This window comes from Passer domesticus, chromosome 8, assembly GCF_036417665.1.
Source record: "Passer domesticus isolate bPasDom1 chromosome 8, bPasDom1.hap1, whole genome shotgun sequence".
NCBI lineage: Eukaryota > Metazoa > Chordata > Aves > Passeriformes > Passeridae > Passer > Passer domesticus.
The window spans coordinates 46,150,584-46,167,072 of NC_087481.1; the positions used below are offsets into that span (position 1 = coordinate 46,150,584).

General features: G+C 59.0%; 3 protein-coding genes across 5 annotated transcripts; 2 read left to right on the forward strand and 1 right to left on the reverse strand.

The window, feature by feature from the left end:
* Positions 1-3,133: 3,133 nt before the first annotated feature.
* On the reverse strand, positions 3,134-6,649 carry LOC135306744 (steroid 17-alpha-hydroxylase/17,20 lyase). The gene is made up of 8 exons (XM_064431176.1): positions 6,155-6,649; positions 5,602-5,740; positions 4,887-5,116; positions 4,619-4,705; positions 4,320-4,529; positions 3,913-4,082; positions 3,727-3,830; positions 3,134-3,496 (listed from the first exon to the last, which is right to left on the reverse strand). Exons 1-8 carry the CDS (start codon positions 6,632-6,634, stop codon positions 3,228-3,230), a joined length of 1,689 nt encoding a protein of 562 aa, XP_064287246.1. The 5' UTR covers positions 6,635-6,649; the 3' UTR covers positions 3,134-3,227.
* A 14-nt stretch (positions 6,650-6,663) lies between these two features.
* On the forward strand, positions 6,664-10,372 carry BORCS7 (BLOC-1 related complex subunit 7). Of its 3 annotated transcripts, none has more exons than XM_064431178.1 (5): positions 6,664-6,984; positions 7,789-7,851; positions 8,281-8,324; positions 8,733-8,753; positions 9,162-10,372. In XM_064431178.1, exons 1-5 carry the CDS (start codon positions 6,679-6,681, stop codon positions 9,211-9,213), a joined length of 486 nt encoding a protein of 161 aa, XP_064287248.1. In that variant the 5' UTR covers positions 6,664-6,678; the 3' UTR covers positions 9,214-10,372. The 3 variants fall into 3 exon arrangements, with proteins under 3 accessions (XP_064287248.1, XP_064287249.1, XP_064287250.1); XM_064431179.1 differs by lacking the exon at positions 6,664-6,984 and adding an exon at positions 7,264-7,428; XM_064431180.1 differs by lacking the exon at positions 6,664-6,984 and adding an exon at positions 7,278-7,428 and having other exon boundaries at positions 9,109-10,372.
* A 421-nt stretch (positions 10,373-10,793) lies between these two features.
* AS3MT (arsenite methyltransferase) lies at positions 10,794-14,913 on the forward strand. The gene is made up of 11 exons (XM_064431181.1): positions 10,794-10,859; positions 11,176-11,216; positions 11,707-11,834; positions 11,940-12,090; positions 12,163-12,299; positions 12,573-12,642; positions 12,878-12,959; positions 13,046-13,177; positions 13,273-13,415; positions 13,805-13,939; positions 14,707-14,913. Coding segments are annotated over exons 1-11 (1,119 nt in total). The 5' UTR covers positions 10,794-10,858; the 3' UTR covers positions 14,806-14,913.
* Positions 14,914-16,489: the final 1,576 nt, after the last annotated feature.

Here is a 16,489-nt window from a genome sequence, read left to right on the forward strand (position 1 = left end):
ACAGTGTGGTGGCTCAGCAAGAGTGTCCCCTGGGCACCACGGGGGCTCCTGGGATTGGTGGGTACTGCAGCATCTCCTTGGTGTTCCCAAGGGACTTTCCAGCTCTGTGATGATGCAAAATCATCATCTGGGAGCACTGGTGTGATCTTCCTAACACATATCATTGCATGTTTGTACAACCCTGTGTGGATGGGTGTTGGCTGAAGATGGAGGAGGAGGGAATTGTGTCTTGATGCTTGCTGGCAGCCTGCTCTCAGAACTTTTCCTGCCTAACTGGAGGCTAAGGAAAGCTGAGGTGCAGTTAAGCCTCTGTGTTACACAGTCATCAAAAGCTTCCTGGGGCAGGAAGCCTGGAGAGAAGTAGAATGAGCAGCTCCAGTGCCAGCACGAGGCTGTTCTGCCGAGCAATGGGAGATTGGGGATCCCTGGGCACCCCTCAGCACTTGGGGATGAGTCAGTGGCTCCGAGTTCCTGCTCTGCACTGCCAGGGCTCCCCAGCTGTATCTCCTCTGGTTCTCTGCATGTCCTGGCTGGGCTCATCCCAGCCTGACGTGCTCCTGGCAGAGTTTGGCAGGGAGCTGGGGCACAGCCCAGCTCTGGTGGATAAACTCCTTTGCTGTCCTGAGTGGTTCTCCCAAAGGCTGCTGCTTCCCGGCCCCCCATCACCACCTGTGCAGCACATCCCAGGGAGGCCTTTGCTGCTGATTTCTTTTTCTTTAGTTTGTATAGGAAAAGCCAGGCCGGGAGAGGGGGCAGACAGGCAGCCCCTGGCTCTGGCAAGCCCCACAGCATCCCACAGTGGGCAGCTTGGGAAGGCCAGGATGAGTTGCCTCTTGGTCAGAGCTGGTTCCCCCCATCCTTGCAGCACAGATCTGTTTTTATCAGATGGGACGGGTGCCCGCTGCGGGGCCGTCGCGACGGTGGTGCAAGCACTGCAGTCTCTGTGCCGGGGGGGCTGCCGGCTGCCGGCTTCCTTCTCGATTTGTTTTCCACCGGCAAACAGCTGTGTCCTGAGCCTGTGCTTACTCAGCTCTCCTGGCCCCACGCCCGGTGCAGAGCCCGCAGGTATTCCAAGCGTGTCCTGCTCCTCCTGGGCTGGCCGGCAGTCTCCGGCACAGTCCAGGGTCAGCCGGTGCCTGGTGCAAAGACAAGCCTCGAGCTTGGAGGGCTTCTGAGCTGAGCCCTGTGGTGCAGCTGGGTCAGCCAAGTGCTGTGGGGGTGGCTGTGCACCCCAAAATGAGTTTGTGCAATGGAAAAAAGCCTTTGCTCAGGCTTGCTCTGCCCAGTGCCCTCAGCAAGCTACACATCTGCTTCATGGTGTACCCGAGAAACAGTGTGGGAATGAAAAACCTTCATTCTTTCCATTGTCACCAGTTCCTCCCTCACAGACCCCCTTTGCCTCAGGGAGCTGGAGCCAGTGGCCCACGTGAAGATTTCTGGTGGTGCAGGGGTTTGGGTGCAGCAGCACAGCCCCAGAGCAGCTGTCAGGATAGAAATACCAACCAGGTGATTCAGCAGTGCCTCTGCCCACTCCCAGAGCAGGGAGCAGCCGTGCCAGGGGCTGTTTACCAGCTCACAAAGTGCCAGGCAGCTGCTTCTGGGCACTGAATTTCCACAGCAGCATCTTCTCCCAGTGGGGAGGAGGTGGGCTTGGTAGGGGGCAAGACACCCTGCAGCAGGCCCAGCTTGGGCTGCTGGGATTTGCAGTACTGGGATTGTGCTGGTCTCCCAGCCTAGGACAGCACATGCCAGCCCTGGCAAATGGGGAAGGTGGCTGGAGGCATTCTCCAGGTTAGAAACATCCCTGGTTCAAAGGTCCCCAAGGTGCATTTAGCACTTGTGTGGGTGCATTGGCAAACAGCAAGGTGTCGGCCCCGTGTTGATTCTGGCAAGGAGAAAATCCTTTCCCTTACCAAGAGCAAAATCAAATGCCTTGGCAAAGGGATACACATGTGCTGGAGGTTCTGTTGATGCTCCTGGAGGCATCACAATGTTACAGGAGACTGTACTGGAGCCTCCCAGCCAGTGTGTGCTGCCAGTGACAGGATTTGGGGGCAGGGGAAGGACAAGGCTGGCATGGAGGTGCCAATCCCCATGGAAGCCCAGGGCATTGTGTCTAGCCAAGTTTTCCCAAAGCCCATTCTGAGTCCCGTCCCCCTTCACCCATACAGTGGGTTGTAGCAGAAGCAGGGGGATTGAAGCCCAGTGGCACCCCTGGTGTGATGGAAACAGGCAGGAAAGGAGGGGAGTGTGTGGGGTTCAGCCCTTGGAGGCCATCAGAGGCTCTGTGCAGCAGCAGTGGGGCTGGGCTCCTGCTGTGCTCCCTCTGCCCAGCTTCTGGTGGTCAGCTGCTCAAATCAGCCTGAGGATTGCCTTTGGGACAGGTATGTGCATGGCAGTTCTTCCTCCAGCTCCTCCCTACCACCCTGAGCCCCTGGAAAATGGACTGGGAGGAGAGAGGATGCTCCTGATGCTGTGCCAGGCTGCAAATGCATTGCCTTCATCATCACCCTTGTGCCACAGGCTGACAGGGCCCATTTGGCATTGGATGCAGGTGTTGAAGGGGCTTCATGAAAGCCAGATACTGGGGGTTTGAAAGAACTCATACACACTGAGCAGGAGCTTCAGTGGTGGGGAAGTTTAAGTCTGTTTTCCTGCCTGCTAGCAACAGAGAGGGCAGGGGGAAAATGAGGGGGTGTGCAGGGCTGGGGTGTCACATTGTGCTGGGGCTCTGTGGGGCTTTCCCCTCTGCCTTGGCCGCTTTCCCTCCAGGGGCCCTGAGCCATAGCTGTGGAGCTATTTAGTTAAATATTAAGAGGTCAAGTAATAGAGAACCAGAAACCTAATTACACGCTGCCCTCCATGGCACAGTAGTTTTTGGCAAAAGCAAAGCAAACACGGCCCCTTGCGTTACGGGAAGGTTGTGCTGCTGCTGCTGCTGCTGGAGCGATGGCCAAAATCCAGGCAGACAGTGAGTGCTCAGGACAGTGAGCAGGCAGGAGCTGCCACGCTGCTGCAGAGAGGCCAGTGCTCCCAACTGAGCCCAGTGCTCCCAGCACGTTGTGGGGCCACCACACATCTCACACTTAACCCTGTCCTCCACCTCCTGCCCAAAAAATAGCCGCAGCCATGCTGGGTTTGGAGTAACTTTATCTGGATAACCCCTCATCCATGGGGCAGCCTCTGTGGTCCCACCCCCCCTGCCTGGGATCCAGGGCTCCTCCCCATCATGAGGCCGCTCTCCAGGCCTCCCTCAGCCTGGCCTTCACCTGAAACTTCTGCACCTGCAGCACAACACCAAACTTGCCCTCCAGCGAGGGCAGGGGCTGGTCCTCAGGGCACTCCAGTGTGAACCTCTGCAGCACCCAGGCCAGGAAGAGGAAGAGCTCCATCTTGGCCAGGACTTTTCCCAGGCAGACACGGATCCCAGCTCCGAAGGGGAGGTAGCTGGGTGAGGGTGAATGGATGTGCTGGCCCCGCTCATCCAGGAAGCGGCCTGCAAGGGGAAGGGCACCACTGGCATCACAGGCTGACCCTTCTGCCTGAGACCTGCCCGAGTTCACCACGTGTGTCCCTCCCAGGAGCTGCAGGACCAAGAGGTGTGAATGCCCCAGGAGGGCAGGAGCAGGATCCAACCACCCAAGCCTCCCCCAGGGCTATGCCTCACCTGCTGCACCCACCCGGCCATCCCCTGGCCCAGGAGGGAATGAGGATCACACAACCCACCAGGATTGAACTCCTCAGGCTTGTCCCACTCCTTCTCGTCGTGGTGCACAGACCAGAGGTTGATGATGACCCTGGCCCCCTTGGGGATGGAGTATTCCCCAATGCTGCAGAGCAGACACAGAGTGAGGCAGTGGCTCCCTCGCCACGGTCTCTGCCCATGGCCTGGATGTGCCCCGGGGGTCTCACCTGGTGTCAGCAAGGGACACATGCGGGATGAGCAGGGGGGACACGGGCCGGATGCGCAGCACCTCGCTGATGGTGGCCTCCAGGTAGGGCAGCAGCGGGCGGTCGCTGAGGTGGGGGTGACGCACCAGGCCGATCTTGTGGTCCATTTCCTCCTGGATCTTCCTCTGGATCTGGGGAAGCAAGGACCATTGTGGGAGCCCAGGGAGCAAGGTGCCCTGTGCACAGTGGAGTACACCCAGCATCATCAGCGTGTCCTGTCAGCTTGTGTGGGCAGAAGTGCCTGCAGCCTGATCCTGCTTATCTGCAGAGCCTGACTTCCCTTTTGGCCCCTGCCTTCCCCAAAACTCCCCAAGACATCCCTGGTGCTGGAGGGAACCCAAACCCTTGCTGTAGGGTGCAGACCCTACCTCAGGGTAGTGGAGCAGGTAGAGCACAGCCCATTTAAGCACAGTTGTGGTGGTCTCCACACCGGCCCCAAAGATGTCCCCCACGGTCATGAGGAGGTGGTCATCAGTCAGCTCCAGCCCTGGCTCCAGAGGGCTGCTGTTCTCAGCACTGAGCCTCACTTGCAGGAGGGCATCCATGAGGTCCTTCACCGTGTCTCCACAGAAAGCTTCCTGCCGAGGGACATGCATGAGCCAGGCTGTCCTGGCACAGTGCCCACCACCCCAGCCCCAGCACCTCCCTGTCCTGGCCCTGCTGGCACCTTGTGTTCAGTGAATTTCTGCTGGAGCAGCTGGTCCCGGACCTGGAGGCATTTCTTCAGCAGGGTCAGGTCCTTGTTGGGAAATATCTGAGGGAGAAAAGCACATTACAACAGTCTACAGCTCAGCCCAGCCCAGCCCCTGCAGGCCCCCAGGCAGTGTACTGGCTCTTGTGGGTCACCAGTACAGGGATGCTCCTACAGGACACATCCCAGCTCCTTCCTCTCATCTGAGGTGAGAGGAATGGGCAGTGCCCGTGTTCCTGCTCACCTGGAGCCAGGGGAAGATGTCCACCAAGCTCTCCTTGGCCACGGTGTCCACGATGCCCTGGCTGTATTCCAGCATGGCCTCGAACTCGGGGTCCCCACGCCGGTATGAGGAGTTGAAGCAGAGGGAGCAGACCACGTTGGTGACGGCCCGAGTGAGCTCGGGGGCCATGTCCAGGGCCGTGTCCTGCGCGGCGCTGAGCGTCTCGCACAGGGAGGCGGCCTCCCGGCAGACTGGGGGGAGGACAGGCAGGCCAGGGGTGGTGAGGGAGTGATGATTATGCCCAGGGGTGAAAGGGGCAGCTGGGGGCTGGAAGGAGGGGTCCCCTGCTCACACAGGGTGTGTGGCCTGCAGAGGGGCTGGGATGGGCAGAAGGGACAATGCTGGGTGCTGGGGAGGAGCAGGGAGAATGGAGATGTGCAAGGATGCCCTCCTGGGTGGAGCAGGGAGCTGGCTCCATGCCTCAGTCTCCCCATCTGTGAGTGAGGGGAGCTAAAGTTCAGGGTAGAAAACACATGGAGAGGTGTTGGTAAAGTACAGGGGATATGAGGAGAGGGACAGAGCCCCTGCCTGGCAAGCTGAGGGAATACCAGGGGACACGGACTGAGCCACTGTCTTTCCTTCGTTCCCAGGGAATCGGGGCACTTAAGAAGAAAAAGTACAGCGTGGGAGGGAACCAGAGCTGGGAGGGAGCCTGGGGCTGGAGGGGGGCACTTACTGATCCTCTCGAGGGCGAGGGAGCCCTCCCCGAACATGGAGAGGGCAGTGTGCACCAGCTTGCGCTGGAACTTCCAGAGGGGTCCGTAGCTGGCGAAGGCGATGTCCTTGCCGCCCCGCGACAGCAGGTCCGTGGTCACCTGAGGGACAGGCAGGGTCATCCCGCCGCAGGGGATGCATGATCATCTCACCCCATCCCACACAGCGTCCGGGGGGCTGGAGGTTAATGCAGGCAGGCAAAGCACAGGACGTGAGGTTTGCTTTCCCCCTGCCAAGGACTGATAAAGAGTTAGGGGCTCTAGGATGCCCGGGGAATTTAGGGGGTGCAGGGAGCCTGCTAGCAGCTGAACCCACATCCCCGTGGGATGCAGGAAAAGCAGGCGCCCTTGGGCTGGAGGACGGCAGGGCTCGCCCTGGGCAGCGGGGTGTGGAGGGTGCCGGCAGGATGGGTCGGGGCGCGGGCCCTGGGCCGTGCCGGTGTCTGCCGCGGGAGCGGCCCCTCCGCACCCCACGCCGCAGCGGGAAGGGGTCCCCAGGACCTGCTGCCGACTCACGGTGCGGGGCCGTCCGGCGAAGTCTTTGCCCTTCTTCAGCAGCACCTCCCTGGCGTGCCGGTAGCTGTTCACCACCACCACGTAGTGGGAGCCCATCCACAGGGCGTAGAGGCTGCCGTAGCGGCCCTGCAGGCGCCACAGCCGCAGGTGGAGCTGGGGGTGCCCGGCCAGCTGCAGCAGGCTCCCCACCAGCGGCAGGGCCGGCAGGCTCCGCGGGCGGCCCCGGCCCGTGGCCGCGGCGCTCGGCGGGCTGTGGGCGCGGCGCGCCAGGCGCCAGGTGCAGAGCAGCGCCAGGGCCAGCAGCAGGGCGCCCAGCAGCGCCATGGCGGGCCCGGCTGCGCCGCCGCCGCGCGCGGGGGCCCTTATAGCGGCTGCGGGGTCGTCTCCTTGACTCTGAGGCGGGCTCGGCTCCTTATCGGGGGACAAGGAGGGGGGAGCCGAGCGCTGGGCCCCCGGCCAGCTCCGCAGCTGTGGGCGCATGGCGGGGGGCGAGGGCAGCGGGGCCACGGCCAGCCTGGGTGGCCATGGGGAGCCGCTTCCAGCGCGCTGGGGGCCAGGGGATGCCCAGGGCCGGAGCCGTCCTTGGGGTTCCGTCCCCAGGGCCCTGTGGGGACAGCTCGAGGTCTGTCCTGGGTGCCGTGAGCACAGCAGGGGGCTCTGCCGGGGCACTGGAACCCATCGCAGCCGGGGAGCGCCTCGACAGATCCGGGCGGGAATGGGCAGCACGAGACACGTGGGAAAGCGCGGAGCATCCCTCATCATCAGCTCTTGTCAGGGCTGGGGAGACACGGATAGCGCTGGACACCGCTGGGCAGCCCTCGGCAGTGCTGGTGAGCGCCGGTCACCCCCCGGGACCATTGGCCAACCCTGGTCACTACAGGGCAAGTACTGGCCAGGGCTGAGAAACCCTGGTCATCCTTGGTCTGTGCTTGTCAGTGCTGGGCAGCCCGTGGGTGTCTGTGCCCGAGGTGATGAGGTCTGTGTCCTCATCGGGGGAATCCTGTGGGAACTGACGCCCCTCCCGGCAGGATCCCCGGCCACCGCGGGCTCTGCGCCTTTCCGAGCCTTCAGGCCCCCGGCGCTCGCCGTAGCGGCTCCCGGGGGTAGGCGGGGCGGGGCGCGGGCGGGGTAAGATGGCGGCGGGGGGCGCGGCGGACGGCCAGGCGCGCTTTGGCCACTCGGTGAAGGGGCTCCTGACCGAGAAGGTGACGAGCTGCGGCACCGACGTGATCGCTCTCACTAAGCAGGTGCTGAAGGGCTCCCGTAGCGCCGAGGTGAGCGGCGGGTGCCGGCGGGCGGCCGATTACAGGGCCGGAGCGGAGCTGGGAGCCGCGAGGGCGGCGCAGTGCATGCTGGGAGCTGTAGTCCGAGGAGGGGACCCATCCTTGTGTCTGGGCCGGGACCGGGACAGCGGGACCGGGGTGCGGGCACGGCTGGGCAGCGCCTCGGGACGGTGGCAGGCGGGAGGGTGGCTGCCAGCTCCTCACGGTGACAGGTGGGAGCGGTGGATGCGCTGTCACGGCTCCGCGGTGGTCCCCGCACGGTGTCACCGCGAGTGTCACCCTGCCAGCCGTCACGGGGCCCTCGGGAAAGGCAAAGCTGCAGCGCCTCAGCCTGGTCTGTTTGTCTTGTAGCTCCTGGGTCAAGCTGCGAGGAACATGGTGATGCAAGAAGACGCCATCCTGCACTCGGAAGATGTAAGCTGTGTCTTGTGCCCGAGCAGCAGCGTTTCTGGGGACGGGAGGAGAGGTGGTAAGAACAGTTTGCAGCCGTGCTGCCGGAGCCCTGGAGTCAAATACATGACTTCAGGCAGCAGGGCTGCTGGCCAGAACAATTCAGTGCTTCCTCAGAGCCAGAGCTGCTGGACTCCCGGTGTCCTGCAGGCCGGCCAGCCCTCAAGCTGTGCCCTCCCTGACAGAAAGCCTGAGGCCTGTGGGCTGAAACAAAGCACTCTGCATGTCACTGGGAAAGGAGAAGGAAGTGTGCCACTGCTGGCAGATACCAGCAGGGGTGTTTTGCAGTCAGTGCAGCAACAGAGTGGTGGCTGTGCTGGAGGAACCCCCAGGGCATTAGGACACTGCACTGTGATTTCTGTAGGCATTCATTCTTTGTTTCGTTCTCCACAGAGTTTAAGAAAAATGGCCATAATAACTACTCATCTACAGTACCAGTAAGTAGGCGTTCTCTCTTGGGGGCTGAGTGGGATCCTTCAGTCCTTCTCTGTTCTCCTTAAAGACTTTGCATGAACCTGCCAGCTCAGACTGATCCCTCTTTTGCAGTTCTTCAAAGCTGAGCAGGCCTTGGAGCTGGAATTTTCCAGCCCTCTTCAGGCTGTTTTGGGGTGGGAGCTGAAATTTTTGCCTCCTGTTTGCCATGCACTGTGTCTCCCATGAGTGTGTATGATACACCTGGGACTAAGAAGGAGAAGCCACTGCTGCTTCTGTCCCCCAGAACTTAATCCAGAAACACCTTGGAGTTTTGGCCTCTTGAACCCTTGTTTGACATAACATAAACCGTGACTGAGATTTTATTTTTCTAATGCTCTTTTTGTCTTTTTGTCTTTTCTTTTCTCATCTAGGCAAGAAGCAATTCAAAAGAAGTGAGTTCTGGGAGGACCTGGGGGACATGCATGTGCGGGTAGAAAGGGGAAGGTGATGGAGTTGGATGGGGGAAAGCAGAATGGAAAGATTTTTGCAGCTGCTGGCCCAGCAGGATAACACCTCAGTATTGTGAAGAGATGGGATTCATACCCAAGCTTCCTTTTGTTTCACTGATGTGATAGAACATGTGGAGTTGCTTGTGAGAGGAGATGAGGGTGGTGGGAGCAGAGTTGTGTACAGCACGGTGCATGAAGTGAGGTTTCCTTTGTGGGGACACAGAGGGGGGTTGGGGGACCCCAGGGTTTCTCTTTGCTGCAGTGTCAGCTCTAGAGCTGCTCTGTCCCTTGGGCACAGGCAGCACAGCACAGCCTGGGAGCAGATCTCACCATGAACCTCTTTGTGCCCAGCGTGGAGCGCTCGTCAAACCTCCAGGACCAGCTGAGTCACTTGCTGAAATGAGGGGGAGCCGAAGGCTTGAGGAAATCTCGACCAGCACTGAGGGAGTGAAGTGTTCTCCCCCCTCCAGCCCCTGGGGCTCAGAACTGTGTCTGGATGATGCTGGATGTCAGCTGGGATATGTGCAGGGTCTGTGCTTCTGGGCACGTGGCCCCCTCTCGTGTGCCTGCACCCACACCTCTGCTCCAGAGTGCTCGCCTGCATCTGCACCTGGCTGAAACAAACTTCCCTGAAACTTTGCTCTTCCCAATGATTCCTGTGTCTGCTTACTTCCCACGTAGCGTGAAGTGCTCAGCCCACCCCAGCACCCTTGGCAAGCAATGCAGAGTTGAGGCATGGCGTTTAAATGCAGGTGCCTGCAGTTTGCCACTGCTCTGTATTTAGTCACAGAGGTGGCACAGAGTGCAGTTTATTTAGGGCTTTTTAATCAGTGTGAGCTGCAAGTGCCTGGGCGTGGGAGAGGTGCTTCAGTGTAGGCTGAGGTGCCAGTCCCTGCACAGAATTTCTGAGACCAGGAATCCGAGCACACACATCTGCCAGTGGCCTAGCTGGATGTGGTTTGGCCATCGTCCTCCTCAGAGGTTATCTCATTTTCCTCTCTGCCAGAGTTTGGAACATCATCCCTTTGCCAGCCCACATGTGCTGCATTCGGCCTTCAGCTGCATTCCTTCTCCTGGGCTGCTGCTCCAGCTTTTGATGAAGCAGCCTTGGCTGTGGTGTGTGTTTGTGTCTGCTTGGGAAGGTATCCAAAGGCAGGAGAGCATCAGGAGCTGGTGTGCTCAGTTCTGCACTGCTCTCTTGAAGGCTAGTGAGCTGTTCACATCCAGGACCAGCTATAAATACTGTGTCTTGTTTTTGGTAAGTCACTTATCTGGAGCACTTGGAGTGCACGGGAAGCACTTGTTTCCCTGAGTGTGCTTTTCACCAGCTGATAGGAGCAGGCAGGCTGAGAGCCGACACGGGCCTGCCACATTCCTGTTGGAATGCTGCTGGAGTCTGGCTCCTGTGCTGCAGAGCCTTCTCAGACTAGATTTCACCATCCCTGCCAGTGTTTTTGCCTTGGGTGACATTCTGACCCCAGCTTTGCAGGTGCACTTTGGGAATGAGAGTTTTCCCTGTGACTGTCTTGCTGGGAATAAAAGCTGTCCTGAACACCACCAAACTGCAGCAGTCTGTCCTGGATTCTGTTGCTAGTGGTTCCTGTGCACTGGGGAGGCTGTTTGGGATGGTGGGTCTCTGCCCCCCAGGATCCCCCATTCTGCTTCAGCTCAGGGCTTTGCAGAGGCAGTGTGACCTTGCTGCAGGTGGCTCGTCCCTTCCAAAGTCCCCTGCAGAGGCTACAGCAGTCCCGTGGCATTACATTTGTGTCTCGCTGCCTTTGGGACAAGCAGGGACGGGGCTGCAGTGCGGAGGTGCAGAGCTGTTGGGGAGCAGGCAGCAGGGTGGCATTTGGGGGGTGGCTGCAGCGAGACCATGGCTGATGGCAGCGTGCTCAGCACGGGAGCGGCGCCGGCAGCCCGGCCGTGCCCGTGTGCTGCGGGGCCGTGTGCCAGGCCGGAAGGCAGCGTGGGATGCCGGGACAGCACGGGGTGCTGGGGAGGAGCGTGGCCGGCTGGGCAGAGTCCGGCTGGGCCCTGCAGCTGGAGGCAGTAAGACAGCCCAGCGCCTCTGCTGGGGCTGCCCTTGGGCCAAGGGCTCTGCAGAGCAGGGGAGGGGGATTTACCCTACAGGGATGCTTTGGGGGCTCGTCTCTCCTGGGCAGCTGGGACTGGATTTTTGGGGTGGAGGGATGTTGTCAGGTGCCCCCTGGAGCATCCTGTTAGGGGGGATTTTCAGAGTTCTGCTGAGGGAGACCAAAAAGTGCTGCGGTATCTGGGGGAAGGGGGGGTTTCGGAAGTGTTGGGAGGACCTGGTGTGGTGCCCATCTCTGTGGTGTCAGCTGCCAGCCCCACATTCCCGTTGCAGTGGCAGCTCCCATCGGAGAGCAGATCCACCAGGAGGTGCAGGTGAGGAATGTGGATGGGAGCTGGGCAGGGATGGGGCTGTTGGGCTGTGCTAGAGTTTCTGCTGCCATTAGAGGATAAAGCTTGTTTCTGGGCCCAGATGAAAATGCCAGGTGCACTTGGTAGCTTTGCTCCTGTTTCACACAGGAATGGGGGGTGGAGCAACCTGGCATTTCCCTGTCCTTGTTCCCTGTACTCTTCTCAGCCAGGGAAATGGTGGCTGCAGCCTGCAAAGTTACTGAAAATGGGAATTAAATTCCTTCTTGCACAAACACATCAGTGCATATGAGCAAAGGGAGCTGGGGAGGATGGGGGCAAAGGGATGCCTGATCTTACTGTAGTTTTTGGCTAGGTGGAAATGAGAGTGCCAGTGCCAGAGGACATGTGCACACGTACAGGCTGAGTGCAGGCATGGCCCCCATGTTTTAGAGCATAGGGAGCTCCCAGGGCTCAACTTGGCACAGTTTAGTGGCCTCTGTCCTTCCCATCTCAGGACTACTACGGCAAAGAGCTGCAGAAGTCAGAGGACCTCAAAACCAACGCGTGCATCACCTCAGCCAGACCTGTCTCAAAGCTGGTGAGAGATGCTCTGGAGCACATCCATGAGGAGGTGGTGGCCAGGTAAACCCCAGGGTCTCTCCTCCACTGCCACATCCCCGTGGGCTGCAGCCCCTTCTCGGCTGTGCCGTGGGGCACCTCCAGCCAGCTCAGCTCAGCATCCCCCAGGTACTACGGCTGCGGTCTGGTGATCCCTGAGTGCCTGTCCTCGTGCTGGATTCTGGACCTGGGCAGCGGCAGCGGCAGGGACTGCTACCTGCTGAGCCAGCTGGTCGGGGAGCAGGGCCACGTCACCGGGATAGACATGACCCAGGGCCAAGTATGGCACGGATCTGGGGCTCCCCCTCATCCTTCCTGCAGCTCCCCCACATCGTTCCCTTCCTCCTGCCAGGTTGAGGTGGCGAAGAAGCACATTGCCTACCACATGGATAAGTTTGGCTACCGAAAGCCTAACGTGGAGTTCTTCCATGGCTACATGGAGAAGCTGGGTGATGCCGGACTGGCTGATGAGAGCTATGATATTGTCATGTAGGTGTCATGCAGGGCACAGTCACCCCCAATCCTGCTGCTTCCTGGGGCTGTGGGCTGGGTCTGCATCCCAATGGGTCACTGCTTCAGAAGTGTTAAAAAGGAGAAAAGGGAAATCCCAAGCCAGAGTCTGGACTAGAGCCTGGGAATATTAACTGCTCTTTTCATGGTCAAATTGGTGTTTCCAAATGTGTGAAGTGATGGGATACACAGCAGCTGGTGGTGCCAAGTGTGCAAGAGGGTGTAAATAAGCCTTGGTCTCCTCCCCCACAGCTCCAACTGCGTGATCAACCTTGCCCCTGACAAGAGGGCTGTGCTGCAGGAGGCCTTCCGTGTGCTGAAGGTGATGGTGGGCTCATGCCCATGGCAGCAAAGCAGGCTTGGGGTGGTCCTGTTGTTGGAGTGCCACTGAGAAGCAGCAAATGGGATCTGGCAAGGCATGGTTGCAGGATGGGGTCAGGGGAGGGCATCTCTGCAGAGGGTCCCAAGCAGGGTAGGATTAGGCAGTTCCCAATTCTCCTTGCCCCTTTTGTCTCTTTGCTTCTTGAGGCCTCCCTTCACTCCTTGCTGCCCTCCAGCCCGGGGGAGAGATGTACTTCAGTGACGTCTACGCCAGCCAGCGCCTGAGCGAGAGCATCCGCAAGCACCGGGTGTTGTGGGGTGCGTAGGGCTGCGGGATGGGGGTGACGTGGCACGGGGGGACCGGGCCTTTGCCTCCATCCCCCGTGTCTGTGGTCTCGTACCAGGAGAGTGCCTGGCAGGAGCCCTGTACTGGAGAGACCTGTACAGCATTGCTGAGGAGGTGGGGTTCAGCCCCCCATGCCTGGTCACCGCCAGCCCCATCTCCATTGGCGACAAGGAGCTGGAGGGCATTGTCGGTGAGGATGCAGCCAGGGAGTGCCAGCTGTGGGAAGCTCTGCTGGGATCCCAGCCCAGGTGTTGAGTGCCCAAGCCACCAACCTCTCCCTTGCAGGCGACTGCCGCTTTGTTTCCGCAACTTACCGCCTGTTCAAGGTGCCGGGGGGCAGCCGGACGGGGCCAGGACAGGTCACCTACCAGGGCGGGATTGTGGGGCACGAGCGAGAGCTGGTGTTTGATGCCAACTTCACCTTCAAGGTTTGGGAAAGCCTGCTGGGGCTCTGTAGGGAAGAGTTAAAGCTGATGAAGCTGCTATTCAGCAGCATCCTCTGTGATCTGGGGGGCAAGTTTTGGTGGAGGGGATGGTGGGTGGGAGCCGAGGGGCTGTGTAAACCCAGGGGAGTGCAAGTGTACAGGAAAGGGAGACAGATGCATCCATTGCTTTGTGATAATGGTAGAAGTAGGACATCCATGGTGGCTTCCCAGAATGGTTTGAAGGCTGGTGCTTGGGTTTTGTGGGTGCTTCTTCAGGTTTTGGGCCAAGACGTGCTCCTGCTTTCACTCTCCCCATCATCTGGCTGGGTGGCTGGAATCCCCTGGGACACATATCTGGGACCCCAGACCTGTGACCATTCCTCTGCCCCCAGGAAGGAGAGGTGGTGGACGTGGATGCTGAGATGGCTGCGATCTTGCAGAGCTCCAGGTTTGCAGAGAAGTTCCTGATCCGAGCTGGCGGAGCAAACGCTGCAGCACCACAGGGCTGCTGTGGCAAGAGAGTGAAGGTTGGTAGAGGGCAGCTCCGTGGCTGGGTTAAGGAATTGGGACATCAGAGTTCCTATGGGGTATCAGAAGAGCTCTAGCATGATACCTGACTCCTTCTGGGCTGGGCAGGAGCTTGTGGGAAACCAAGAGTGGTGCCTGGTGCCTGAGTTGGGACAAACTGTACCCCTACCCAAGCTGGAGCCCTCCAAAGGGGCATCTGCTCTAACCACCCCAACATGTCCATGGGAACTGGTGAGGCTGACAGCTGGACTCTGAGGTCTCCCAAGGGGAGTCATCCTTCCCCCTGTGCACATTCTGCCCCAGGGAGATGGTGGCCCATCCCCACAGTTTCTTCCTGCCCATTGCTCTCCTGCCTGCTGATGGAAGATTAGGTTGGCCCTGGCTGCCAACCCTGACCCTGCAGCACAAAACATTCTATCTGCTGGAAGCCTATCTCTTCTCCTTGGTGGTCCCTGCAGCCTGTAGATGGGCCAGGAGATAGAAGGGAGATAACTCCCTGCAGCTGCGTATCCCTGAAATACAGCGTCGTGCTTAGGAAGGGGAGATTTTCTCAGGACTCTGTCCAAGCAGGAGGCATTTCTCAGATAAAGGCAGAGCCAAAGTCCCAGACAAGCTCTTGGCTTCTTCCTTGCTGCAGTAAAAAGCAGCTGGAGTGACCCAGAGGTTGCCCCCCATGATAGCTAAGGAAGTGCCAAGTGCCACTTTCTCAGGTGCCTCTTGCTTCCCACTGGCCTGATCCTGCCCTGGGTTTTTCTCTGTCCTTCAGGAGAAGATCTGTGATCCCTTCCAGCTGCTGGAGCGCCTGAGAGCCCCAGGTCCTGCCAGCTGTCATGGTGGCACCTGTGGTCCCCCAGGGTGCTGCTGAGTGGCAGCTGGTGTCCCCACACCCCTGCTGGAAGTCAGTGGGGTGAGAGAACATGTTCCCAGTGATGTATTCCACCAGAGAGCAAATAAATACATGTCTGAGCTCAAAGGCTGTGTGTTTGTAGCTGCCACAGGGCCGTGGGTGCTGTGCTTCCCTGGCAGGGCTGGTGGGGCAGGTTGTGCCTGGTTGCAGTGAGGACCCGTCCTGTGAGTCCCTCACTGTGGGGCTGACAGTGCCTGCGTGGCTTGGGCACACAGGGACAGTTTCTGCCTCACTTGCAGCCCTGCAGCCTGTTCCAGGTGGGGATTGCTCTCTCTTTCCCTGTCCAGTGCCACTGAGGTTTCTATTTCCCCTGGACTCCATCTAGTTGGAAAGCCCTGAGTCACCTGCAGAGTTTTGCAGGGAAATTCAGCAGTTCTGGAAAAGCAGTAATGCATCCAGCTGCATCCCACAGCAGGCAAAGAGCAAGGTGGGAGTGCTTTTAGGATGTGGTGGGAGGTGATGGACTGCATTCCTGCTGCCCAGCATGAATCCCACAGGACCTGGCCCACAGAAAGTGCTTGGGAAAGGCTGGGGGCTGCTGAACAGCTAAACTTAGAAGTAAGGGACCATTCTCACCCCTCCTCACACAGTAATTTTACAGGAGGGGCCAAATTTCCCATCTCTGCCATTTAAGCATGATCTTTTGTGGCATGGGGGAAGTTAAGAAGCAAAACCCAATGATATCTGGGTTCCAAAATAAACAGGCCAATGCCAAGGATGCTCTGCCATAGCAGTAGCAGTGTCTGAGGAGGGTCCAGATGTTCAGGACACCTGAAATTGTTTTGAAATTGTGTGGAATGACCTCACTGATGGGACCTTGGGAGGAAGGAGCTGTTTAATACACACACCCCACCACCAGCCCTCTTTCTAGATTACTTACAAAGACTTCTTCCATGGGAGGTTTGCAGCAATTAGCTCCTGCTATCAAAGACAGCCTTCCCAGTGGGAAGGGAAGAGCAGGTGGGGTCCTACCTGCAAATCCCTTCATTAAAAAGACATGAGTCCCTCTTATGGCCTTTCAACTTGCCTGGGAAGAGCTGCACCCGCAGTGAGATCCCCGCTCTGTGCATACAGAAAAAGGCCACAGCTCAAATGCCACTCGATTTGCATTGCACTATGCTTTCCCAAATTCTCAGCATGTCAGGAAGGAAGCAGCTAAGAGAACTTGACTGTGATGTGGAGCATTAAGGGCCTCACCAGGTGGTGTCTCTTTGCCTGGCTTTATTTGTGCATGCACAGCCTTGGGGTTTTCAGCCCCCAGTGCATGAAAAGAGGGGGTCCTGCAGCCCTATCCCGTGTGAGGAACCCCGACATAATCTGTCCAGCAGCCCAGTCTGTAGTCGGTGATTGTAGAGATGGCCCAAATCCTGTTCTAGTGTGAAGCTCCGCAGCATTGGTGTCCTCCCTCGGCAGGCAGAGAGGGCTGTGATGGCAGCAGCCAGAGGCTGTGATGGTCTGATTCACTGAGGGAAAAGGGATGGGATTCCTGAGTCCTGCTAACCCTGTGGTTAGCAGGGTGTCGCTGTGGTTCAAGGACACCTGTCACAGCCTTAGGGGGGGAGCAGAACTCCCTCAGGATAAGCTGAATGTGGTTTGGGACCAGGAAAGATTTGTGGCTACAGCCCTCAGAGCACTGTGCTCT

Bases quoted from the DNA above. Each gene is read 5' to 3' on its own strand.
- BORCS7 (XM_064431178.1), top strand. From the start codon at position 6,679: ATGGGGAGCCGCTTCCAGCGCGCTGGGGGCCAGGGGATGCCCAGGGCC. The intron at 6,985-7,788 runs GTGAGCGCCGGT...TTTGTCTTGTAG, and splicing joins GGCAGCCCTCGGCAGTGCTG to CTCCTGGGTCAAGCTGCGAG. The intron at 7,852-8,280 runs GTAAGCTGTGTC...CGTTCTCCACAG, and splicing joins CCATCCTGCACTCGGAAGAT to AGTTTAAGAAAAATGGCCAT.
- AS3MT (XM_064431181.1), top strand. The intron at 13,416-13,804 runs GTTTGGGAAAGC...CTCTGCCCCCAG, and splicing joins ATGCCAACTTCACCTTCAAG to GAAGGAGAGGTGGTGGACGT. The intron at 13,940-14,706 runs GTTGGTAGAGGG...TCTGTCCTTCAG, and splicing joins GCTGTGGCAAGAGAGTGAAG to GAGAAGATCTGTGATCCCTT.
- LOC135306744 (XM_064431176.1), bottom strand. From the start codon at position 6,634: ATGCGCCCACAGCTGCGGAGCTGGCCGGGGGCCCAGCGCTCGGCTCCC. The intron at 5,741-6,154 runs GTGAGTCGGCAG...CCTGTCCCTCAG, and splicing joins TCGCCGGACGGCCCCGCACC to GTGACCACGGACCTGCTGTC. The intron at 4,083-4,319 runs GTAGGGTCTGCA...TTGCTTCCCCAG, and splicing joins ACCTGCTCCACTACCCTGAG to ATCCAGAGGAAGATCCAGGA.